This window comes from Zingiber officinale, chromosome 6B (genome assembly GCF_018446385.1).
Source record: "Zingiber officinale cultivar Zhangliang chromosome 6B, Zo_v1.1, whole genome shotgun sequence".
Taxonomy (NCBI): domain Eukaryota; kingdom Viridiplantae; phylum Streptophyta; class Magnoliopsida; order Zingiberales; family Zingiberaceae; genus Zingiber; species Zingiber officinale.
In genome coordinates this window covers 35,570,435-35,597,584 of record NC_055996.1, presented here as the reverse complement: position 1 = coordinate 35,597,584, position 27,150 = coordinate 35,570,435, and the positions used below count along the sequence as shown (strand labels likewise).

The window sequence follows — 27,150 nt, the reverse complement described above, 5'->3', positions numbered from 1 at the left end:
GGTAATTAAGAAATGAATTTGTATTGGATTAAATGATGTGTTGATTCGGGGAGCTATATAGATGATTCATGGTAAACTTAATCTAATTAGGTTGTAGTATGGTTAAGGTTAATTGGGGATTAATCTATAACCATGTGTGATTAGAATTACTCTAATTAAGTGGGGGAGTTGTTAGTTAATTACTTTCTATGTAATTAGCTAAATATACTATGTGATCGTAGGACTTGGATTCGGAACGAGCGTCTGGACGTGGGATTGTTTAACACCATCTACATATAAAGGCGGGTACTTCTTGCTTTATCTCTTTAGTATATTGTTCTTAGTGCATGAGCTATACTTTCGGATAGTTCCTGTATTTATCTTGACTCCACTCGTATTTTTCCTGTGTTTGATACTTCCACTCAATCTTTGAGCTACTTATTTTTGTATCTATATAGTCTCTCATTGCTATCTATGATATTTAGCAGATACCAGATACTAGATATTAGATGTTGGATATATGGATACTGAATACCATGTTTACATGTTTTGGATGATGTATGCTTACATACCTTACTGAGCATGTTGGCTTCATGTAGCATACATGTTATATATATATATATATATATATATATATATATATATATATAATGACTGCTGTATTCTATGCATCATGTCATTGCATGCATGTTGATAATCATGTCTCCCTTGTGGTTGAGAGGGTCGTTGGCCAGGGCCGCGCGCTCGGCCACTCATGGGTAGTAGCTGGAGCGTGTCGCTTGTCCTGTCGTGCCCCCCACTCACATACTCATGGGTAGTGATAGCTGGAGTCGCGGGCAGCAGGGACCCCCGTCGCAGACGTGGCTATTTAGCTACTATGCAACTATCCCTTCGGCCACTCAAGAGTAGTGGTAGCTGGAGTAGTGTACAGTCTGTCATTGTCCCGACCTCTCGACCATACAGGAGTCATGGTGCAGAGGGGTGGGTGGGAGTGACCATCCGTGCATACACTGTTATTATTATATCTGTTATTGTTTACTTATGCTGTTGTTGTTTCCTTATGCTGATATGTTCACATAGATTGAGATATATATTTGAGGTATGTGTTTAGACGCTGGTTTACTTATTGGTAGTATACCTCACATGATACCCTTGTAGTTATGAGCAGTACTGTAGCAGGTCTGAACTATTCCCGACCTTACTAGCCTAGGGTATGGTTTCAAGTATGGACACTTACTATGATATCACTGTTGTATCTGCTATTTTTCCATACGAGACTATATACTTTCGTATCTCTAGTTCTTTTCTATACTCATGCACTATCTGTCTATTATCCGCTGAGTCTTTATACTCACCACCCCGTAAAATGGTTATTTCGCCAGGTAGCAGGTAAAGGTTTTATGGAGTCGCCTGGAGATCTTGTCCGCCAGTCCCGTGTCACACCGAGCTACTCATACCGTTAGTGTTTCAGTTCGCATATTTGGTTTTGCACTTATTCTCGTATTTGTATATTTTATATGGAGTTTGTCTTGTATTTGATGTGTTGATTATGTGTCAAGCCAGGTCGGCTTGCGGTTAGTTGTTCTGGTGTTTTATGTTCCTTATGTTGTGATTTCCGCTGTGTTATGTTTCAGCCGTGTGGGTTGCATATTAAATCTGCGTGGTTGTGTTATTTATCTAACCGTGTGGGTTGTTATATACTGCTGATGAGTTTGTCTGTGGTTATATGTACTTATGCTTTATATTATCATCGGTACAAAGGAGATGTTGTAGAAATTTTATCGGTAGGAATTCCTTTGGGGGCGTGACACAATTAAACCAAGTTAATATCAAACGATTACTCTAAGTTATTGCTTTTACATGCATAATTGAGTTGATAGGTAGATGATAGATTATTACAAAAAAATAGAGATAGATTTGAGGGAATAATTCTTTGAGAATAAAATTCCTTCCACCCTAAAGTGATAGGAAGGATGTTTGAGGTGGACATCAACTTTTATCACAAAACTACTATAAGTTATTAATTCAAAAGTTTACTTTTAAAAAAAATATTTATTATTTTGATTTATTCAATTAATTATGATTTTAAAATTTTAAATTCAATTATATTGTAAGGAATCACATGTACTTAAATCGATCAACCACTGCGAACTCAGCCGATAAATGGGACAATAGAAACAGTCGATTTGTGGTAATTGATGATGCAATATCAATTGTCTGCTACGAAAATTTTGATTAATTCTATAACCATTGATGATTCAATATCAATTGTCTAATTTTGGTTAATTCTATAACCATTGATGATGCAATATCAATTGTCTACTAGGAAAATTTTTATTAATTCTATAACCCTAAAACAAAGACTTATACAAAATTGATGTAATTTAGAATCATTTTTTTATTTGTTGTAGATATTATATTTTTCATATTTAGTTGACATGCCCATAAATAACATTCACAACAAAACGCTTCTTCTAATGGTAATAATGAAAACACTAATGATTATGATAACAACTTAAGGTGTGCACAGATACAACATGCAAGTGAATAATCTAATCTAGAGCCAGTTTCGAGCAAAAGGTTCAAAAGTTTTCAAAAGGACATCCATTTGATCCATTGCCACATTGTGCACAACAAAAGTATACTAGAGATCACGATCTGTTGTCCCCCTTCATTAGTGCCAAGAAGAGATATAATTGTCTTTGCTCATTGAAATGGCACATTTATGTACAGTAAGATATAGTCATGAATTTAAATATAGAATGCTATGAAGAAAATATGAAGTGGTAAAAGAGTCAAGTTAGCAATTCTAAATAAGCCTCAAGCCCTTGGGCAAGGAGGCATTTCTTGAGCTTTTTCAAAGCCTGGTTTCCTATCTGTCTTATTCTCTCTTTGGAAAGGCCATACATAGCACCAATCTGCGACAATGACTTCCGTTCATCACAGTGAATTCCAAACTGCAACTGAATTATAGCTTTCTCCTTGGGTTTAAGAATCTTTAGAAGGCTGTGAACATGCAACCTCATCATCTGCTTGGCTATCGCAAGATCAGGACTCTCTATTGCTGGGTCAGCTACAATTTCCTGTTTGTGTCAGAATGATAAAGAATCAAGTAAACAACTAACAAGAAAGTATTGGAAATAGTAAAATAAGCTAGATCTATTCAAAAAGATAGGCACACACGAAGAATTAACAATAAAGATTGAAACATAAATTATTAGCAAAGTGACATTTGAGGATCAACTTTGAGAATCATCAAGAAAACCACAAGAATGTTAAGAATATTAGAACTAAGGTTTAAAATCTCGACCTGTGCCTAGATTTCAGTCCCAAATCAGAACGATACGGTTTCAGTATCGTATCATGTCGTGTCGTGCCGATACCGTTTCAATATTTTTTTTATTTATATATAGTAATTATTAGATAAATATATTTATTATGAATAATTTTAAAATAAGTTGTATATTAATTTAATATAACTTAACAACTTAATATTGTTAGAAAAAATAATTAAATATATTTTTTAAGAAAAATAATTTATTAATAACTTAAATTAAAATTGATACATCATACTATATTACCTTACTAATACCAAAAGGAGTGGCATAAATCAGATGGAAGCATTTGTTTATGTAATATTCTGCTTAGGCCAACTCCATAATTCTCCAACGCTCCGATTAAATAATTACAATTATATAAATTAATACAAAGATATTATTTTATATAAAATAATTATATAAATTAACTATTTATTCATTTAATTAATTATTAATTTAAATAATATATATTTAAAATAATAAAAAATCAGAATATCAATTAAACAATAAAAATTATCATAATATAAATCATATTTATTAGAATTTTTTTAGATTTTTCAAATAAAATTTAAAACAATAAAAAATTTCATAATATCAATTGATGAAATTTATTATTATTTTTTTATTTTAAATATATTTTTTATATATTTTATTAGGATAATTCAATTAGGGTTTATGAAAGCCTCTTTGAAATATCACGCTTAAGTTGGGAACTATTTAAATTAATTAAATATCAGTTTTAATTTTCAATCAGGAACAGTAGCATCGCGACACACATTACGCTTTCCGCGACGCCTCCACGACACCTCTGACCCAACTTCTGTCACGCAATATGCGTGCGTGACGCACATGATGACGTGATGACGTACAGGAAATGTTCACGCGAACTATGCCCGTTTCACTCCCACGTCAGAACAATAAAAACCGTCTGTGCCACTGGCACGGAACGATATTTCAGTCACTAGTTATAACTTGCATCCCCTTCTGCATTTAGGTAGTAAAGTCTCTTGATGGTTTTGATAAAATTGGCAAAGGGTTTAAATTAGATTTGTGTTTATCTAATATGTATGCTAAATTGTGCAGGGTCTATCAACTATAAAGGTTAACTTGACGTGGCCAAGGATTGTGATGGCTCGAGGTATGTGAGATCAACGAAGGATGATGCATCCAAGGGATCACATGACGAGAAGCATTGAAGCATGGCAAATTGAGGAGGAGAACTACGTGAAGGATGATATGGGAAGAAGCCAAGAGCTTCTTGCATCGAGGGACGTGAAAAGACCTAAGATTTAGATGAACTATACGTGAGAAGTGAAAGGAGTGAATTGTATACGGGGTGAAGGGTAGACAAGCAAATTAGGTAGACTCGACCTTAGAACTGATTGAAGTCAAGCGACCAGTTGAATAACTGATGTTGGCATCGAGTCAATTAGTGGTTCAATTATCCTAAGTTTTGTTTGGGGTATTCGAGTTGGATCAATCGACTGATAGTTAAGACCTTGACAAACAAATTGAAAGTTATCTAGTCGACTAGCTAGGGTTCATTTAAAACAAACAAAATATCCTAGAGTCGACTAGAGCAATCGACTGAATTCTTTTTGAGCTACACAGAATGTCCTAGAGTTGACTGGAGCAGTCGATTAAGCACAGATCGGTCGACTGTTGGTACGTTCAGTCAACTGATACTATAATGACCAATTCAAACGAAGAGGGGAATCAATTGATGATTGCAAGATCAGAAAATGGCAAATGACAGGATTCGAGGTGAAGGCTATATATGAGGCTCAAGAGGCTGCGAGATCAATAACCCACCTAGTGCAAATTATACCCACATTCTGCCCCTCCTAGGTTTCATTTGTTTGTTTTTACTTTTATTGTAATTATTTCTTGTTCTTGCCAAATCTATAAGAGGTTTCTCCATCTCCAATGCTTAACTAAAAAGAAGAAAGATAGTGCACATCGTATGCATAGGCCGTGGGCATAGCAAGGGTTGTGAACTACATAAAATCTTGATATCATATGCTAGTCACCCCTCTAGCGGTTGTCACCGATCCCAACAAAGAATACTTGGTTGTTTCAAGTATTTTGATGATAAATAGATTTCAGAAATAAAAATCATTATCAATGTAACATTTGAGAATCAATTTTAGAGGGTCAGCAAGAAAATCACAAAGCCATGGGACTCTTTAATTCTTTCATTATATTGAAAGATTTACAAACCAGAAGATAGAGAGTTTGGCTTCTATATAGGGTCAGCCAAAAAATAATATATATATATATATATATATATAAACTGTATTTCGCGTAAGAAAAAATCAAGTGAAAAAAAAAACATGATGGAAGGTGTTGAAATTCTGACAACAACAATCACCACAACCAAACTTTATCCCACTAGATGGGGTTAGCTATATAGATCATTTACGTGACTCTATCCCTTACTATATCATCATCTATACAACAAAAATAATCAAGCTTTATCCCACTAGGTGAAATCGGCTATATGAATCTTTTTACACCGTTGAGCTCTATCTCCTACTATATCATCATCTATACTTAAATAAATTTGTATCTTACTTTATTGTTAATAACCAAGTATTTTTTGGTCTTCCTCGTTTCATATGTGTGTTTGTCATAATTTCACATCGCCTAACAAAGGCATTTATTGGTCGTCTAAGTACATGTTTGTACCATCTTAAACGTGTCCCTCGGAGTTTTCCCTCAATAGATGCAACTCTGACTTTCTCTTTAATTCTCTCATTTCTTATTTTATTCATCCTCGTATGTCCACACATCTACCTTAATATTCTCATTGTTGGAACCTCAAGGTTGTTTTGGTGTGAACAACAAGTTAAGTTAGGTCCTGTGTGTATCTAACCTTGTGTCTAAGTGTGCAGGAGCTTAGGAACACAGGTAATCGAGCGGAAGACGTAGCTAGCGAGAAGGACGGCAGTCCGAGGGACGAGGTGCTGCGGAAGAGTACACCGGCGGACGAGAAGGAAGCGTGCGGTGGTTCCGAAGGACGAAAGCCGGAGAGGAAGATTGCTCGGGGAGCAAGAGACGCAGCTAGCGAGAAGGTCGACGACCGAGGGACGAAGACTGCGGATGAGTACGCTGGCGGACGAGAAGGAAACACGCGGCAATTCCGAGGGACGAGAAGCCGGAGGGAAGCACGCTCGAGAAGACCGGAAGTTGGGTTCGGGTGAGCCCTATTCCGGATGTCAAAGATCACCCAAGCAAAGCGGAGTCGGAGCAGAAAGACCCGGACCAGAGGCGAACTGAACCGGAGAAGAGAGCACGGACCAAAAGTCAACTGGGTTGACTTTTGGCTCCGGGGTGCCCGGAACTGTCCGGGGCGCCCGGAGCTGTCCGGGGCGCCCGAAACCCTTCCGGGCGCCCGGAAGTGACTTTTTCACAGGATCGAGCTTTGACTCGATCCAACCGTTGGGGGATAAATTTTATCCCCCCAGGGCGCCCGGAACCCTTCCACGCGCCCCGACCAAGGCTATAAATATAGCCTTGGTCCAGAAGCTTTTCATTAATTCAGAAATTGTAACAACACTTGTGTGCCTCCACTGCTTTGATTAGCTTCTTTCTTTTTGTGCCTACACTGGTGTAAACGAGGCTTCTCCGCCTGAAGGAGTTCTTAGTGCAACCATCTTCCTTGGATTAACAACCTCCCCGGTTGTAACCAAGTCAAATTCGGTGTCTCGTTTTTATGCTTTATTTTCTACTTAATCTATTTTTCAAGTGTTAGCTTAATTGTTCGGGAAAGGGTTGTGTTTTTATTCAGGGTTATTCAACCCCCCTTCTAGCCGGCCCAACGGTCTTACAAGTGGTATCAGAGCCGAGGCACTTCAGGAGGACTAACCGCCGAACGAAGCAACATCATGGCCGGACCAAGCATCCACCCGCCGAAATACGAAGGGGACTTCGCTACGTGGAAAAAACTGATGCAGATATTTCTTACAACAGATATTGAACTATTTTTAACAATGAAATTTGGCTTTGAAGCTCCAGAGGACAAGGAAATAGATAAATGGACAAAAAAGGAGCAGACTGACTTCGTGGCGAACGGCAAAGCAGAGTACCATCTGCTAAGCGTTCTTCCGCCTCAAGAAGTCAACAGGATCGGTAAATACAACTCCGCAAAGGAACTTTGGGAGAAGTTCCTCGAGCTACGACGTCCGAAGCCAAACTCGCTAGACGAGATCGCCATGATCACTCGCCGACTGCGACTTGGGAAGATGAGACAATGCACATCCGCACTCCGAATAAAAGAAATCATCACGGACTCACGAATCTCGGAGAAAAGGTAAGTAACCGAGATTCGCCAAGGTTAAATTCATTTCTAAGAAATTCAAAATGGGCATCACTAGTAGATGCTTTTTACATTTCTAAGGACTTCGAAAAAATTTCATTAGAAGAATTTTTTTCAACATTTGAAGTGCATGAGTCGAGATGTGCAGGAATGAAGGAGCCCAAGAACAACGTCGCCCTCAAAGCTTCGAGAGACGAACCTGAGTCGGAATCTTCTCTCGACGACGAGGAAATGGTAATGATGGTAAGAAGATTCAAGAAACTTTGTAAATCCAAATCTACTAACCATCCGCAGGAGAAGAAAAAAAGAACGATCCGCTGCTACCATTGCGACGAAGAAGGGCACGTCAAGGACAATTGCCCCAAGCTGAAGAACAAGAACAAGGAAAAGGGTAAGAAACCTATCCAAAAGCGAAAAGCCCTAAAGGCGACGTGGGACGATACGTCGTCGGAGTCGGAAGTCGAGGCATTCTCCGGACTTGCTCTAATGGCAAGTCATCAAGACGACGACTCCGAGTCAAGCTCTTCCGAAATGAGCATCGATGAAGGGGGAGCTTCGTCAGAAGAAAGCAACAGTTCAGAGGGAGACACAAAAAACGAACTCGATAAGGTAAGTCAGGTACGTTCTCTTCCTCCCGATAAACTTTATAAATTTGTTAAGTTATTAACTAAAGACTGCTGTAAATTAGAAAAAGAAATAAAAAATTTAAAAATAATTTTAACTAAGTCTTGCCCTCTAGAAGAATTAGATAAATCAAAATTGGAAAATGAAAAATTGAAACTTGAAAATAATGATTTGAAAATTCAAGTAGATAATTTGAAAAACCATGCATGCTCATCTAATTCTAGAAAGTTTAAAAATTTAAATTGGTATTATAGATATCACCCGGGACAAATTAAGAATATCTCTAGAAAATATGTCCCTAAGAAATTTTTAATCAATCCAGTAGGCTGGAACCTTTATTGGGTTCCTAAATCTTGCTTAGTCTAAGTTTTAAAATTAAAATTAGCGCTTTTCAGTGAGAAAATTAAACAATAAGTTTCTCTATAAGGCTTTGTCTAAGGAAGTGGTTGTTGCTCCAATAACCAAGAAGGCCTAGTGCCTCGCCACGACCTGGAAGTCAAAATATTGAAATAAATGTTTAATTAACTTTCTGTCAAAGCATTAAAATTAGAATTAATTAATGCATTCAAAGTTTTTTAAACATTTTTGTTCAAAATTTTTATACTTAGAAAAATACTTTTTGCCTAAGTCAAATTCTTACTTAAGAAAAATTCTCAAAGTTTAAAAATTTATTTCAGAAATTCTTACTTAAATTCTTTTTAGAAAGATTCTCAAAAATCATTTTTTTTAAGTTAAGAACTTTTTTCTTGAAACTAGAAATCTCAGCTTAAATTACTTAGAAAATTTTTCTAAATCTCTTAAAAACTTAGAAAATTTTTTTAGAAATACTTTTTCTAAGTCTTTAACCCTTAGATTGTTTTTCTTGGAACCCCATTTTTTTTGTGATCAAAGGGGGAGAAGGAAAAGTATAAGTCTAGGGGGAGATAGGTAGATAGATTTAATTTTTTCTATCTTTTTGTACTGAGGTAGATAGATTTAATTTTGTTTCTATCTTTTTGTACTTAAATTGCAAATTAAGTTAATTTACTTAATTTCATTTAATGTCTATTTTAACCCTAACTTAACTTGGGTTGATCACACCAAAAAGGGGGAGATTGTTGGAACCCCAAGGCTGTTTTGGTGTGAACAAGTTAAGTTAGGTCCTGTGTGTATCTAACCTTGTGTCTAAGTGTGCAGGAGCTTAGGAACACAGGTAATCGAGCGGAAGACGCAGCTAGCGAGAAGGACGGCAGTCCGAGGGACGAGGTGCTGCGGAAGAGTACACCGGCGGACGAGAAGGAAGCGCGCGGTGGTTCCGAGGGACGAAAGCCGGAGAGGAAGATTGCTCGGGGAGCAAGAGACGCAGCTAGCGAGAAGGTCGACGACCAAGGGACGAAGACTGCGGATGAGTACGCTGGCGGACGAGAAGGAAACACGCGGCAATTCCGAGGGACGAGAAGCCGGAGGGAAGCACGCTCGAGAAGACCGGAAGTTGGGTTCGGGTAAGCCCTATTCCGGATGTCAGAGATCACCCAAGCAAAACGGAGCCGGAGCAGAAAGACCCAGACCAGAGGTGAGCTGAACCGGAGAAGAGAGCACGGACCAAAAGTCAACTGGGTTGACTTTTGGCTCCGGGGTGCCCGGAACTGTCCGGGGCGCCCGGAGCTGTCCGGGGCGCCCGGAGCTGTCCGGGGCGCCCGGAGCTGTCCGGGGCGCCCGGAAGTGACTTTTTCACAGGATCGAGCTTTGACTCGATCCAACCGTTGGGGGATAAATTTTATCCCCCCAGGGCGCCCGGAACCCTTCCACGCGCCCCGACCAAGGCTATAAATATAGCCTTGGTCCAGAAGCTTTTCATTAGTTCAGAAATTGTAACAACACTTGTGTGTCTCCACTGCTTTGACTAGCTTCTTTCTTTTTGTGCCTACACTGGTGTAAACGAGGCTTCTTCGCCTGAAGGAGTTCTTAGTGCAACCATCTTCCTTGGATTAACAACCTCCCCGGTTGTAACCAAGTCAAATCCGGTGTCTCGTTTTTATGCTTTATTTTCTGCTTAATCTATTTTTCAAGTGTTAGCTTAATTGTTCGGGAATGGGTTGTGTTTTTATTCAGGGTTATTCAACCCCTCCTTCTAGCCGGCCCAACGGTCTTACACTCATCTCTACAACTCGCATTTTCTGCTCATGTGCTCAAATCATAGCCAACATTTAACTCCATAAAACATAGCAGGACTAACTGCGATTTTACATAACTTTCCTTAAAATTTTAGAAGTACTTTACGGTCACATAAAACACCCGACGCACTCCTCCATTTCAACTACATGCTTGTGTTTCATGTAAAATATCTATCTCAATCCCTCTATTGTTTTGCAAAAATGATCCTAAATATTTAAACCTCTCGGTTCCGGGCAACTCGTCATCTCATATCTTAACGATTGTTTCATTACCTCTAATATTGTTAAACTTAAATTCTACTAAACTTAAATTTCATATATTCTGTCTTTATTCTACCAAGTCTAAAATCTTTCCCTTCTAGTATTGCCCGCCAAAATTCTAATTTAACATTTACTCCTTCACGTGTTTCATCTATCAAAACAATATCATTTGCAAACAACATGTACCATGATATTGTATTTTGAATGTGTGCAATGAATTCATCCATAGTTAGTATAAAAAGATAGAGACTTAGAGATGACCCTTGATGTAACCCTATTTTCATTAGAAATGTTTCAGTTACTCCAGCAGAAATCTTTACTCTGGTCGTTACATTCTCGTACATATCCTTAATTAGTTCAATATATGTTATGCTAACACCTCTCTTTTCTAGAATTCTCCATATAATTTCTAATTCTATCATAAGTTTTTTTCTAAATCAATGAATATCATGTGTAAATCTTGCTTTTGCTCCCGATATTTTTCAATTAGTTGTCAAAGAAAATGTATAGCTTCTATTGTCGACCTTCCAGGCATGAACCTAAATTGATTTTCGGTCACCGTGATCTCCTTAATCTTTTTTCTATTACTTTTTCCCAAAATTTCATAGTATGACTCATTAATTTAATACCCCTATAGTTTGCACAATTTTGTACCTCTCCCTTGTTTTTATATAAAGGAACTAGAGTACTTACTCTCTATTAATCAGGCATTTTTTCATTTTCAATATCATGTTAAATAATTCTACAAGTCATTCGATATCTTATTTTCCTAGGCACTTCCATACCTCTATCGAAGTATTATCTAACAGTTTTTCCATTGTGCATTCCATTTAAAGCTTGTTCTACTTCTAAAGTTTGAATTCTACGATAAAAATCTAAATTTCTATACTCATTTAATCTACTTAAACTATCTAAGTTAAGTTGGTCACCTAAACTTTCATTAAAACGTTGATGAAAATACCTCTTCCACCGCTCTTTTATTTCTCCATCGTTTACTAGTACCCTATTATATTTATATTTAATACATTTTATTTAGATAAGATCTCATCTTCCTTTCTCTCCATATAGTTATTCTATAAATGTCTTTTTCCCCTTCTTTTGTATTCAATTTTTGACATAATCATTCAAAAATTTTATTCTTTGCTTCATTTATTACTTTCTTTGCCTCGTTCTTGGCTATTGTATATTTTTTTAAGTTTTCCTCATTCTTACAAATATATAATTCCTTATAAGTTATTCATTTTTCCTTCACTTTCTCTTGTACTTTCTCATTCCACCACCAATATTCCTTCTTTAGTGGTGCATGTCTCTTTGACTTACCGAGTACACTCTTAGCTACTATTTTTAATTTTGATATCATCTTATCCCATGTCGTATTAGAATCACCATATATTTCACCTAATGCTTGTATTCATATCTTCTCCTTAAATATATTTTGCTTTCCATCTTCACCACTTAGAATTGTCGTATATATTTTCTTTATCTTGATACTATACTTGAGACGTATATTCAACATTACTAACCTATGTTTGGTAGTTAAGGTTTCTACAGGATGACCTTGCAATCTTTACAAATCTTTCTTTCATTTTTCCTAATCATAAGAAAGTCAATTTGCGATTTATTATTCCCACTTGAACGTGACTAAGTGTTCTTCTCTTTTCTTAAAAAAAAATGTATTAGCTAATATAACGTCATATGCTATCGTAAAATCTAATATAGTTTTCCCTTCTTCATTTCTTGTCCTAAACCCACCCATGTGCCCTCTTATATTCCTCATTTTTCACTCCGACATGCCCATTTAAATCACCTCCTATTAAAATCATTTCATTTGGCGGAATGTTTTGTAATATTTTATCTAAGTCGTCTCAAAACCTTAATTTGGCAGCTTCATCTAATCCTACTTGTGGTACATATACGCTAATTATATTTATAGTTTCTTTAGTCACTATTATCTTAAGGGTTATAATTTTATCCCCTTTTCTATCTACTCCTACAACTTCATCATTTAACGAACTATCTACAACAATGCACACTCAATTTCTTGCTTTACTTTTTTTTTGTATATCATAACTTAAAACCCGAGTTCTCTATCATCTTTGTCTTCTCGCCTACCCATCTTTGTCTCTTGTACGCACAAAATACTAATTTTTCTCTTAATCATCATATCTACTACCTCCATTGATTTACTAGTGAGGGTTCATATATTCCATGTTCCAAATCTTAGACTATTAACTTTCCTATCATATTTGTTCTTAGTCAACCTATGGTATGAGAACTTTTGTATATTTAACACTACACACAAGTTCTCATAGAGATGTAGTGATCATTGACAATACATTACATCAAACCCTGCAATATAAACTCTTGCATATTTGCACTACACCAGAGTTCTGAAGATATAGCGGTCCTTGCCAAGACGTTACAATCGAATCTTGTAATGCGTTCCTTTCGGGGAACAACCTACCATTAGCACAATAGTTTAATGAATCCATTCATTGAACACTTGTCATAGTTTGAATGTTGTTCATCATGGGCGGAGTTCTATATCATCATTTATACATAAATAAATTTTATATTGTGAATCAAAGGAACGTGCTATCTTATGAATCATTGGACAAATAAATAAATTCGAAATTAGAAAAGGAAAAGTTTATAAAACTGTTAGAAATTGTCAATATGTTATGAATCAAGCAAGGTATTGGATATTAGAAAATAACATGTAAAAAAATAAATAAATAAATAATATAGTAGATATGAGAATGTATTTGTGTGGCTGATAGAAAGGATAAAATAAAAAAGAAACAAAAAGAGGTTGAGATGGTATAAGTTATTCAAAGACAATCAAAAATTCTATATTTAGACAAACCAATTAGAATGGTAGAGACCAAAAGGGATTAGTTGATTTAATGATTGGAGTATTCTTAGTAATATATCCTTAAATAATATTCAATGGGAGGATAAGGTCAATGTAGATGATATAATATGGTTGAGAGAACAATGACTTGGTGATGATGATACCAAGGAAGGAAATCTCGAACTGTGCCGTCTGAGACAGACGTTCCGACACTTTACCGGCACTGGCACAGCAAGGGCAACAATTTCGAGTGCATCATCATCGCGTCATGTGCGCACAATAGATATGGTTGAGAGAACAATGACTTGGTGATGATGATACCAAGGAAGGAAATCTCGAACTGTGCCGTCTGAGATAGACGTTCCGACACTTTACCGGCACTGGCACAGCAAGGGCAACAATTTCGAGTGCATCATCATCGCGTCATGTGCGCACAATAGAAGGAAGAAGGAAGAAGGAAGAAGGGAGAAGGAATCAAGACTTACTTGGAAGCATCGGGCTCGGCAAAGCCACTAGTGAGAGATTAGCGGTGAGGCAAGGCGACGGCTAGGCAAGGCAAGGCGGCGGCTAGGTGAGGCGGCGAGGAAGCGATGGCATGGCGACGACAAGGCAACGACAAGAAAAAATTACAAAGGGGGAGGAGGCGGATCGCGAATCGCGAATTTGAGGAAAAGTTGGATTTGTTAAAAGTTTTAATTAAAATCATTAATACATATAATTTATAATTAATTATTATATAAATTATAATATATAGTAAATACATTAGTAATTAATTAATATAATAATATATAATTTATTATTTTTATTAAAAATATTTAAAAAATAAAGTAAAAAAAAAATAATTTATATAATGTATAGTTATATAATTTAAAATAATTTTAAAATTAAACTTTAATTTTTTTATAAATTAAAAATAGATTAAAATTTTATAAATTATTTAAAATAATTTTTAAAAATAATAAATAATTTTAAAATTAATAAATAATTTTAAAATTTTATAAAAAAATTCTAAAATTTTATTTAAAAATTAAAAATATATAAAGGACAGCTCGGTGCACAAAGCTCCCGCCATACGGGGTCCCGGGGAAGGATCCATTGTACACAACCTTACCCTGCTTTTTGCAAGAGGTTGTTTCCATTATATAACTATTTAAATTTTTAAATAAATTTAATTTTAAAATGCAATATATATATATATATATAAACTACAATATTTAATATATATTATTTAGAATATTTATAAATTATAATTATATAAATATATATTATATAAATAAATAAATAAATTATATAATTATTATATATAAATTAGGATTTTTGTGTTAATTTAAATAATTATTATAGATGATATTTTTTTTAATGTTAGAATTAATTTGAGATTTGGAATCATGAATATTAACATACTTTTTATGCCTAAGAAATACTTTAAATTAACTATCTTTATATAAGAAGTTTTGATAAAGATATATTATCAAGTTAGGTAAAATTAATATACAACTTATATATATATATCGAAACAGTATCGGCACGGCATAATATAGTACTGAAACTGTATCGTTCCGGTCTCAGACCGAAATCTCGGCACGGGTCAAGATTTTAAACCTTGGATGATACTTATGGTGTAATTCTTCAATTTTTTAATTAATCCAGTTGCTCTTTTGCTTCCTAATAAATCAGACTAATCCTATTTGATTGCACATATTCAAAGATATTTGACAAATTCCTGAGTGATTATATGATAACTCAGAAACATTATAAAGGAAACCTCAAGTCTCTAATTGCAACTTTAATTTGCTACATCATTCTTAGAAAATGATCTCATCGTCATTTTTGACAGCAAGTTGTATTGGAACAGCAGGGTTAGGTGGACTCTACAGCCAAAAGACCTTCAAGAAACCATTGGGCCTGGATGATGATGTGCAAGTCCAAACAAGGAACAAAACATAAAGGCAATAAGTTGTGATGTAAGAAAGCGATTAATGTGATGGCTTAGAAATTGAAAAAAAAATGAAAAAAAAAAAACACTGAATTAGAGAATCATGTCCTAGTTTTCTTTATGATATACATTCCGTCTACCAATTGTGGTGCATATTTTTGATTCATTGTCATAGAAAAAGGATTTGGAATAAAGTGGATTCTCGTATTTTTATATACATCTAAACATGAATAAAAAAAAAAGTAAACTCAGATTTTGTTTTAGTTTATGAGATCCTCGCCAATTAAATTACCTGAAAAGTTGCATCATGATCTGACCAAGGACGTCCTTCAATTGACACTGGAATTCTAGTGTTCAATAATAAACTCTCCAACTTGTCAACAGTGATGCCAACACGTTTTGCTACCTCTTCATTTGTTGGAAGATGGCCTTCTTGAATGCACAATCTCCTCGCATTTTTTATATTTTTCAGTACTGCAAAAGCATTCTCCTGCAATGATAATTGATAATGCAACTTTATATGACTTCAACCTCTCAGGAAGAGACACCAAGCGAAGAGAACTGAAATAGGCTCTAAACCAAATGTTCAACATGCTTTCATTTGACATAGTAGACAGAGGATCTGTGGATTTTCTACTATTAGGTAACCTTGAAAGCAATTCTTTTACATTGATAATGTTAAACTGTATCAATAAAAGATTTGAAATTAGAAGACCTATTCCATAAATCTCTTTGTATAGATTATACGTTAAAGGCTTCAGAACCATTTTATGAGAAGTTTGGTACACAATGGAAACATACCATGGATTGTACCCACAACCTTGGGCATACATAGACGCTCTAATAACTGAGGTAGCAGATGGGGGCTCCATGTCATGTTGGATAGCATTTAGAGGAAGATCAAGTTGAGATAGATAGTATAGGGTTCAATTTCTAGTTATTCACAAAGCCCGTGTAAGAATGTCAGGGGAAGAAAAGAAGAAATAGTTGACAGCAGTGGACTCCCTTGGACAAAAATGAATACGAAAGAAATAGCTCTCAGGGAAGAAAAAAATCTTTATTCAACTTGGACTCCCACACATAAGATCTTTATACATCATGAACACAAAGGGATATATATAATCTTAGACATAGGAATTTGATTCTAGCAAGCCAACTTGATTTTGTCAGCATCAAGGCAATGGCAAATGACAATTTCGATTTGAATAGCATGAAAAAAAGTGATTCATGAATTAAGTTTTATTTTCAACATCCCCTTTCCCGTGCACTTTATAATCCTTATTTACTGATTCTGATCCCATCAGTCTGATCTATACTTGGGTTTCTAAACTAGGTATTGATAGTACCAACTATGATGTATACTGTCTTAGGTATATAGAAACAAGTTTAATTTCTAACAGTGAGGAAATAAAAGAGAGGAAGTGCTAGTGAAAGGGTCGTGAAAAGAGAGAGGAGTTGAGATGAACATTTTGAGAAAGACAGGAGAAACAAAGAACAGAGAGTAAGGGGTGGGTGGCAAGAGAAAAGTTGGAGGGGGTTGATGCCAAATGTAAAATACAATAACTTAATCTGAAAGTAATTAAAGTACGAAAAAAGCAGGCTGCATGTAGATGCACTAGATTATCGAATTTGCAACTTAAATTATGTAAAGGTTTCAAAATAACATAAAATTGTAAGGCCAAAACTCAACTGGTATTCGAATTGTCCGAGAGTTCTGGAAAATGGCCTTTTTAATTGAATGTCTTATCCACCAGTATGCATAAGTTGGAAACCTGGATCCAGCTCCTGGCTTGAACTTCTCAAAACTCTTCATAAGACCCTTGCTTCCTTCCTACAAAATACATATCATATAGAAACACTGAAGAATGTTAAAAGAAGCAAATTGAGTAGAATTCTGACATGCAAATTTGGAGTTGAAATCAGAATGTGAAAATGATAGACTGAGCTAGAAATCCAATCAAAGTAAGAGTTTAATCATTTTTCTTTCTTCTTTATACTTGTACGCCATGCTCTTCAGCTTATGCATACTAAAATAACATACATTAAATATACCAATTACTACTCAACTGTCAGTTATGACAATAGGTCATATGGATGTCCTCAATGTTTGAGTCAACAATTATGTATTGTCAAAATGAGAAATCAAACAGCTTATGAAGAATCAAGCAGGAAGTTCAACATGTGCCAAGCAATTCTCATGAGAGGGCATCATTTATAAGAATCAGGAGAAGAAGCTGCCAATCATATCATCTGTTGAATTGTAGTAAGAAAAAACATGTAAAGAGTCTTAACCTGCAACAGATCCTGAAGGTCAAGGCCCTTCCCTTCATATTGTCTTGCAACATGTACCACAAGACGTAAATTAGCAGAAATCATTTTGTCACGACTGTGTCTCCCAGAAGAAAGGCAGGATTGCAACCCATGGCAACTAATTCCAACTGCTTGAGCCCATTCAGCCAATGTTGGTTCACGTTTAGTTTGCAACCGAAGTCTTTCTTTAACATCTTCCAATCTCATAAGGTCCTATTTAACATATATATACACACAAGGATCAATACCTATCAATCCCAGACAAATATAGGCAGAAATTTCATGCAAATATTGACAAAAGGCATGCCTCTATCTGAGTAAATAAATCTTTTTCTTCTTTAAATGTCAATAATTGTTTTGTTTCAGGACCCTTTAAGAATAAACTGAGTCGGTCATTGGAATCAATGATCTTATTGATCTTCTTGATATGATTTGTAGCCCTTGAACTAGGAACAACATAGTCAAAATTGTCTGATTTCTTCGACACCTTGCGCATCTTGGACCGTCTCTCCAATAGTCTTCCTGATCTAATGGTTACTTGTTGATTGGTAAAAGTACCATCAACTGGCCTTTCATCCAAGCTGATTAAGGGAACTGTTAGAATTTTCAAATATTGATATCTGAAACAATTCCCACTGTTAAGATAAAGATGAAGATGACATCTAATAAAAAGAAACGAACCTGAAAAAGTGTGACTTATCAAATTCAATATCTGAGATGTTTGATTGGTCCACTAAAAATACTGGTCTTTTTGAGGCTATCATAGCTTTTGTAGAAAGTTCAAGAACATCAGATGGTGCACCAGAGCCAGAGTGTGGAGTATCTTCAATTGGTATGGTATTGTTGTTTCCACTTATACTGGTAACTTTGGCATCTACTTCCACAGAGACTGGTAATGAGTGCTTTTCCATATTATGAGGGAATCTAGAGAAGGAATCAGGATAGAAATTTAAGAATAAACAAATCAGTCTTACAAAATGGACTAGTATCACTAGGAGGAGGAAAGCCAGATTATCTTACAGATACCACAAATCATGCTCATGAAGCAACTGGCGTTTGAGATATTTCAAGCATTGGTCAAACTCATGCTTTTCTCTCTCTTTAGAGTATTCTCTATTAGCCGTTGCTAAGACTTTATCTGGTATTGCCTTCAAAATTTGGAAACAAAACTGTCAATATCATTAGCTATCTAGAAACATGAAAAAAAAACAAAGTCTAAGAATGCACAACAATTCATTATTATACCAGCCTAAGAATTGAACATTCAAGTATGCTATTAAAATTGAATTAATAATCATAAAACTGATGGCTCCCTTTTTTGCTTGCACTCCAATATGGGTGTGGGATATGGGCATCAAAGTTATATCAAATATGAAATTGTTATTCAAGAATGTGAAAAGCTTTCAGACTCTTCTAAAATCATTATGTGCCATATTGGATGACACATTTGAAATATATTCATGTGATTAACTATTGATAAGAGACATGTAATTTCTCCTGTATCAATCGTGTTATAGTGTATTGTACTATGCCAACATCTGAAGCTGAATTCAAGTAAGTTTATTATTTTTCGTAATAAATTTTTTGGATTTTAATTCAATTTATTATCTAATTGCTAAAATTTTATTTGTAAGGTAAACAAGTGTAGATGATTAAATCTTATATAACCTCACATGTCTATCAATTTATTATATTGAATTGATTAATCCACATGTATATAAATATATCTTGGTTGACAACTAAAAATTATTTAACATAACTAGAACTAGAACTTGTAATTGGCATAACAATTTGGGTAGAAGTTTATGACTTAATTGTTCTCCAAAGTAGTAAGAAGGTTGTTAGAATGATATATTTTAATCATGGTTTGAGATGAACTCGGAAAGGGTTATACATACTTGTATTATATAGTTATTGGCATATTAAAGTTTTTAATTGACACAAACTTATATGTTTAATTGAATAAGGATATAGAACTGTATTGAAATTATGTTAAATCTAGTATACATGACTTAGATCAGGTGGTTTTACAAGGGTTAAATTTATCTCACTCAATGTGGGCCAAAATCAATGTTTGTATCACCCATGTGTGTAAACTCGGACATGTGAGAAACATGTAATTTTCTCCATGCCGATTGGTTTTGATTTTGGTACACAAGCAACATGAATTTCCAGATTATGATGGGAATATATCCATATTGAAAATTTTAAATTACATGGACCTTATTTTTTTTCTTTATTCCATTTGTTAACATAATTTCCATATCACTAACTGGAAACTTTGAAGATTGCATCAAATTTGAGAGTTTGAATTACTTATCAATGATCGTATCAATTCATGGATTATAAAGATACATCAAAGATGACATGACATAGTAAATATGCAAAGTAAATGTATGCGCAAGGTGAATACCTGTACAATTTTGGTTTTGAAATCATCTCTCTGTTGACTTGGAAGTGACGTTGAGTATTGGTGCACTTGCACGGCTGATACATTGTAATTAGGTTTTCTTGCTTGTTCGAATATTATTGAAACTGCAACAAAACTCTTCTATTACTTTGACTGATATCTCAAAAGAGGTATACTAAGAAAGATTCAATTCTATGAATGAGTTCCATAAGAATGATTTAAAAAATTGGTTACTACTAGAGAGCGCGAGTATTCTCATATAGAATTTATCCCAGAGTCTAAGTGCCCTACATTCACCAATTGGGTTATTCAAATTTAGCCACTTATGCTAGACTGACATGAAAAGTAGCAGCACGCCGTATTTAAATCATTCTAAGGAAATCGCAAAACAGGTCTTTAGGACAAATGGTATTCCTGTGCAAGACTCCTTTCATATGCTTCTATTATGAATATATAAACCTGGACTAATAGTATGACTCACACACACACACACACACATTACAGATACTTTACCTATTTTGGCATGTCTTAAATGCTCAAAAATGTATATACATTTGCATGCAAGACTAGCAATATTCTTTACTTCCCAAGCCAAATGGCAAATTCCACACATGATCGATGTCATAAGACATCCACATGATTGTCATATGATGAATAGATTGGACATTGGCACAAGAATACCATAGAAAAAAAAATTCTAAGCCCAACTTGATTGTAATGTGGTTAGCATATGGATTTATGGACACTATATTCGTACCACATGGTGCTGATTGTTAGTCGACTACTTCACCTTATGAAATGGTTTTGGGGAAACTGAAGATAATCTTGAAATCTTAGGAGAGAAATGATAATCTGAAAGTCCAAGACCGTATGTGTAGTGAAGGTGTCCACATTGGCTACTTGTGGCCAAATCTTCCTATGTGCATCAGGTTCTTGTGATTCGTGAATCGCCAAAAAAGGAGGCGCTAGAAAACGAATGTTAATTCCTATGCAATTTCATTTGTAAGCTCCATGTTTGAGTAGCTAAACCTTAAACAATGGAACTATAGTGGAAAATCCGACATAGTTGATCAATAAAAAGGAACCACAAATCACAAGCCAAATAGGAACCACATATTGTAGATATCATCCTAAGACCCTTCCTCGACACACAAGAGTCTTCCACAAAAATCTATTGTACTTTGCTGGACTTTGAAGGAGTTCCACAAGGTTTTTTCTAGGTTTCAGAGGAAAAAGAGATCAGTGTACTTCTATAGCCTAATTGACGAAGCAATGAATCTCTAATCAAGGAGACCCAATAGTGGGAAATGCACAACAAACACCATGCAAAGGTGCAAAGGGAGACATGTTGCGGACAAGCAATGATTGCCCATTGTGGAGAATGCATGGTGAACAACACACAAAAGAGAGCAACATGCAATGGAATATGCATGGTGGACAACACGCAATGGATGATCCACGAAGAAGGAAGAGTAGCATCGCAGTGGGCAATGCACAAAGAGGAGAGATTGTTGATGGATCAGTTAAACCTCAGAGCATTTAGGCTTTAACAACATGTTATCATATACACTGCCTATATGTAGATATTATTAATCAAGTATAGAATATTGCAAATATCCCCTCCACAGTTTATATACTCACACATGTCATTACAGTAATAAATTAATGTTTTCATAGCATTTGCAAACTACCATACGCAAAGCTCACTAAACAAAATAATGATGAGTACATCGCACATCTTGGTATGCCAAGACCTCTGGTTCACAACAATACCTTTAAAAAAAAAAAAAATTTTGAAACTAGAAAAACTAGTACTAACTAGGTTAAGACGGAACACGAGTTCATCAGGCACGCAGCCTGCCCTCTACATACACCTAAGCGACCTTAAGAAAGTCTCATCGGAAAATATGCAAACACCACAGGTACTTGAGCTGCAACGACTTCATAGAACTCGACACCATTTAAATCAAGCAGAAAACCAGCCAAACAAAAGTTTCTCCATCAAAATAAGGCTGAGTAAAAAAAAGGCAGCACCTACCATAATTCAAACCAAGACTTCCGAGGTGCGTTCTGGGAATGACGGGGGACGGGGAAGGTGAGAGGAGACCTAGCCGGAAAGCGTCCATTGGAAGAGCAGATGAGGAAGCGGGGAGGGTGGCTTTGCAGTTGGAGCGAGGGGCTCTAACAATGGCCACGCGGGCACCGAAATGGGAGATGGGGAAGAACAAGATAACGAAAGAACAGACGCTAGTGGGATATTTGTGTAGGGATGAGATGAAATGACTATGCTACCCTTCTGGCTAGGGAAAAAAATTAGTATGTTTTATGTAGTGAGGATAAAGCATAATGAAATATTATTGATTTAATAAAAATTTATTTATTTAAAAATTTTAATAAATAATTTAATTTAATATTTTACTATATTGCTCTCATTAATTATAATACCTTTTTATATTTTTCATTTTTTAAAATTTTTTTAAATTATTTTACATTTTTCTTTTCTTATTTTTTTATATTTTTTCTTTTTTTTCTTTTTTTTTAATTTTTTATGTTTTTTATATATTTTTTTTTCTTTTTAAGTTTTTTATTTTTTTATATTTTTCTTTATATTTTCCTTTTTTCATATTTTTCGGATATAAAACATTATTCAGGAATTATCGATTATCCAAATCAAATAGATAATTCCTTGTGGAACTTGAATAGATAATCAAAATTATTATTAATAACCCCCAAATAAATGCACCTTAATATTTCATCAGAATCACAAATAGGGAAACAATAATCATATTGAAGCATAAAAAGGAGTATGAATTTCAAGTTTTTGCGAATTTATGTTAGAAATCAATATTATTAAAAGGTCAAATGCAATTTTTCTACGTGTAATTAAATATTAAAAGATCGATCTCAGATTTTTTTTAAAAAAAAATATCGATACATTTTTCAAAAATTCAGATCAAGATTTAGTTTTTAATATTTAAGTGTCAATAATACTCTGAATGAGCCTAACGTATTATAGGGGTAATTATTCGGATAAAATTAAATCGAACCAAATAAATTAATCTTTTTTAAATAACAAAATTGACCGAATTTCTAAAAAACAAACAAACTGAACCGATTAAATATTAATTAATTTAATTTTTGACTAAATTAACTGGATTAGCCCAATAATTTTAACTCTAATTTGATTTTATGTTTGTTTATATGTGAATCTATTTTGACCACAATTCGAAATAATCAAATTGCCGAAAATATATCTTAGGACTATTTTATCTTACATTGTCTATTTTTTATAAGCTTTTATTCATTACTTATTAGTTTTTATTCGTTACCTGATCTAATGGATCGGATCAAATGCACACAGTCTTGGTGCCAATTTAGATGCTATTGAACCATTCAATCTTAATTAACATGATATTCTACTCAGTTTTTAAATTTAACACCCGACTCACTTTCCACTAAAACATCGTTCAAAACATTTGTCGAAAAAATAACTAAAAAAATTCTCAAGATAACTGAAATTTGATCGTGAAAACCACAACACAGTAGGAGAAATAATAACTCTAAGGACCAAAAGTACATATGACATATTATGTTCACTACTGAGAAGTTCATCAAAACTTTCACATCATGTAGAAGCTAGAAAAGATACAATTTCCTAAAATTTCTCTTCTACTTCATCTAGACGATTCCTACAATCACAAAAAAAAAAAAAATATGAAATCATCACATCAGCGGCCCCTAGAGCCGGTTCCATAGATATGGAGAGAAGTAAATACAGGTACACAGTTGAAAGTGCATGACCGAAACGCTAACCTCAGACAATGACATCCTGAGAATTGAATCCTAAATCTCTCGATCATGAAATCATACGCCCCCAGCTGTGCTACAACCTGGGGACCGATTCCTACTATCACAAAAAAAATGTGGAACCGCCACATCAGCGGCCCCCCTAGAGCCGGTCTCACGGATATGGAGGGAGGTAAATGCAGGTACACAGGTGGAAAGTGCATGGCGGAGACGTTAACCCCAGACAGTGACACCCCGGGGATCGACCCCTGAACCTTTCAGCCACAGAACCATACACTCTCCATCTATGCTACGCCCTGGGGACCCGATTCCTACTATCACAAGTTATTATATCTTGTGCATCACCTGAGGGTTCTTAAGGTGATCTTGTGCTATCTTTGGATTTTCCTAGAACTGGAAGTCAATCAAAGACCTAAAAGGTAAACAAATTTAATAATTCCACTTGGAACTAAAAATAAAATGGTATGAATAAATACGGAAACTAAAAAGTACTAGTTGCATAACATGGTCGGTTAGAATGTGCTTTGTATTTCTAGGTCCTGCAAAGCCTTTGCCTGGAAATAAATTTGAGTAAATAACATATACAAAAGTGAAACATTTACGACAATAAGTGATGTACTAACATGTCTGACTTGCAATTCCTCTCCACTAATTTCCCCCTTGTTGGTCTTATTATCTGTTCAACGCTCCTAAAACAAGATAATGATTATTATTGCTAGTCTCAAGCAAAACATAAAAAAAACATTGCTGAAGTAAGGACTTTGTTAGTATCAAGAACAAAAATAGTATACCCAAAATAAGAACTTTGCAATAGCATACACTTTCATAAGGAAATCAATTGCACCTTTCCTTGTGTATCCTTTAGAAAATGATGGATCTAGCTCAATGCACTTCTCAGCATCTTTAAGACCTTCAAGCAAAGCACCCAACTTTGTATAACATGCTGCCCTATTGCTATAAACCTTTAAATGCTCGAGTCATCAAATGTCAAAATTCTATATAAATGGTTGAGCAAGAGTTAGAATTACTATTAGCAAGTGAGTGTTTTTTATTGTACAAGACAATCTAGGCAAAATTACAATGAGCACAAAAGGTTCTAGGTATAATTATAATTGTTATCCACTAACAAATCAGCTACTTGTTTGAGTCATATAAAAAACTTCATACAATCTTTTGATTACATCAAGATAAAAATTCATCATTTGAAGAGAAGCTTCGGTGCATAAAGTAGCAAGGTCAGCCTCAACATAGTCATGTGTCTGCAATCCTTTCCAAATCAACCTGCATTATGTAAATCAAATTGCATAAGATCAACATTTACTGCCACATATTTATTGAACAAGGTAACAATGTGGTTGAGACATGGGATATTATCATATGAGGTCTTGGGGTCGAAACTCGGCTCGTCCGAGCATGTCTTCCCCCATGCCTTGGCCATCTGTACTAATGGCTAGTAGTCACCCATGATTTACCTCTTGTGTGTTGCCCTAGAGACGGGTTGGCAAGAGCACTAAGGGCGAGCGAATCACCTTTTTTGCCATATGTCATATAAGGTAACAAGAATTGACAATGATCACTTACATCATTAGATGGCTTGAAGGTCAATTTAAATAAAATATAATATTCAAATATACCATTGATGATTGTATCACGGGTGCTGTCAAAGAAGATGAGTCCATTATAATTTTTGAGAATTTTGATAAATAAAAAATAAAAAATAAATAAATACTTTATAAGTTTATAATTATAAATAAAAAACTAAATATATTTTTCTTAAAAAGAAAAACCTACTACTTTCAAGTTTTTCCATATCCTCTAAAATCTCTTTAATGTTGAGTGGTTTCAAATTTAACCGAAGACAATCTTGAGTATAAATAAGACTTTTTACCACATTAGGAGTCAATGAACTCCTAAAATAATCAAGTACCCGACCATTAGTACTGAAAGTAGATCTTGAGCTAATACATCACGAGTAATTTGAGCAAGTATAGGAAATATGTGACCATTTTGCTTCCACCATCCTAAAATGTCAAAAGTATCACAATACTCTTTAATTATTTCATTAAGATACTTATCTAATTCTGACATATTGTCATCACCAAAAACTTGTGCCTTTTGCACTTCGTTATAATTGTTTGTCTTTTCAAATCACTTATATTGTTTGAAGTATTGTCATTGTCAACTGATTCTGAAATAGATGGAACTCTTAAAAGTATTACATTGAGGCTCTATTTTTTCCTTATAATTCTTGTATATCCTTTATTATCTTTCCTACTCTTGTACCCTTCTCATCTCCATATAATTCAATCAACATAAATTCAGCAAAATCCTTGTCAAATTTATTTCTTATTTTAATTCCCATCGAATACACATCAAGATCATCACTTTCTTGCCACTCCTTCAAGATGGTATGAATATAAGTCTCATATGCAAAAGTATTGGATGTGACATACAAAGATCCTGAAACTTTTAATGTTAGCTCATAAAAAACTTGCAGTAGAGATGCAAAAATCTAACATTAGCCAAATCTACACTTGTTGGCTTCCCATCAAAAGTCTTTAATTCTCTTTTAGGTTTACCATATGATTCAAATATCATCTCTCCATTCTCATTCAAAATAGTATGTCATTCTGTATATTGAAGATTTTATTTAAAACATGGATTATGTTCATCAACCTAACAAAAGCTCTTTCAAAATTTTGAGTTGTATTCAACATCAAGAAAATTGAGTTCCATCTAGTTGGTACATCTAAATATAATGAGTTCTTGCTTTCAATTTTTTTCAATCTCAACACATTCTTTGAACTTGCTTAATCTAGAGGGGGATTGTTTAACATATTTAATTCCATTCCTAACCTTCATCACAGATTAATTTATATCTTTTAAACCATCATCAACAATCAAATTGATTATATGAGCTACACATCTCATCTGAACATATTCTTCCTTTAAAATAGTAGAATCTCAATTAATCATTTTTTCTTAAACTTCTAATAGCAACATCATTTGTGTTGATACAGTCTGACCTGGATGTTGTTTCGCTGTTGACACTGATTTAAGTTTGTATCAGATATTTAACTCAGATTAATTACTAATCTAGGTTGACTAGGTTGACCTGATTGAGAAAGTCCTAACTGGGATGTTAGACAGTTGGAAAGTCCTGGTGAGTGAAGCCAGGTGA

At 34.7% G+C, this 27,150-nt stretch overlaps 1 protein-coding gene across 1 annotated transcript; it reads right to left on the bottom strand.

The window, feature by feature from the left end:
* Positions 1–2,638: 2,638 nt before the first annotated feature.
* LOC121990910 (RNA polymerase sigma factor sigF, chloroplastic-like) lies at positions 2,639–26,567 on the bottom strand. Its single transcript, XM_042544958.1, has 16 exons — positions 26,487–26,567; positions 26,253–26,367; positions 26,069–26,157; positions 25,897–25,979; positions 25,151–25,250; positions 24,789–24,931; positions 24,593–24,658; positions 22,201–22,409; positions 20,166–20,287; positions 18,773–18,900; positions 18,434–18,676; positions 18,060–18,333; positions 17,735–17,965; positions 17,133–17,273; positions 15,735–15,932; positions 2,639–3,062 (listed from the first exon to the last, which is right to left on the bottom strand). The coding sequence occupies exons 1-16, from the start codon at positions 26,565–26,567 to the stop codon at positions 2,775–2,777; spliced, it is 2,511 nt and encodes an 836-aa protein (XP_042400892.1). The 3' UTR covers positions 2,639–2,774.
* Positions 26,568–27,150: the final 583 nt, after the last annotated feature.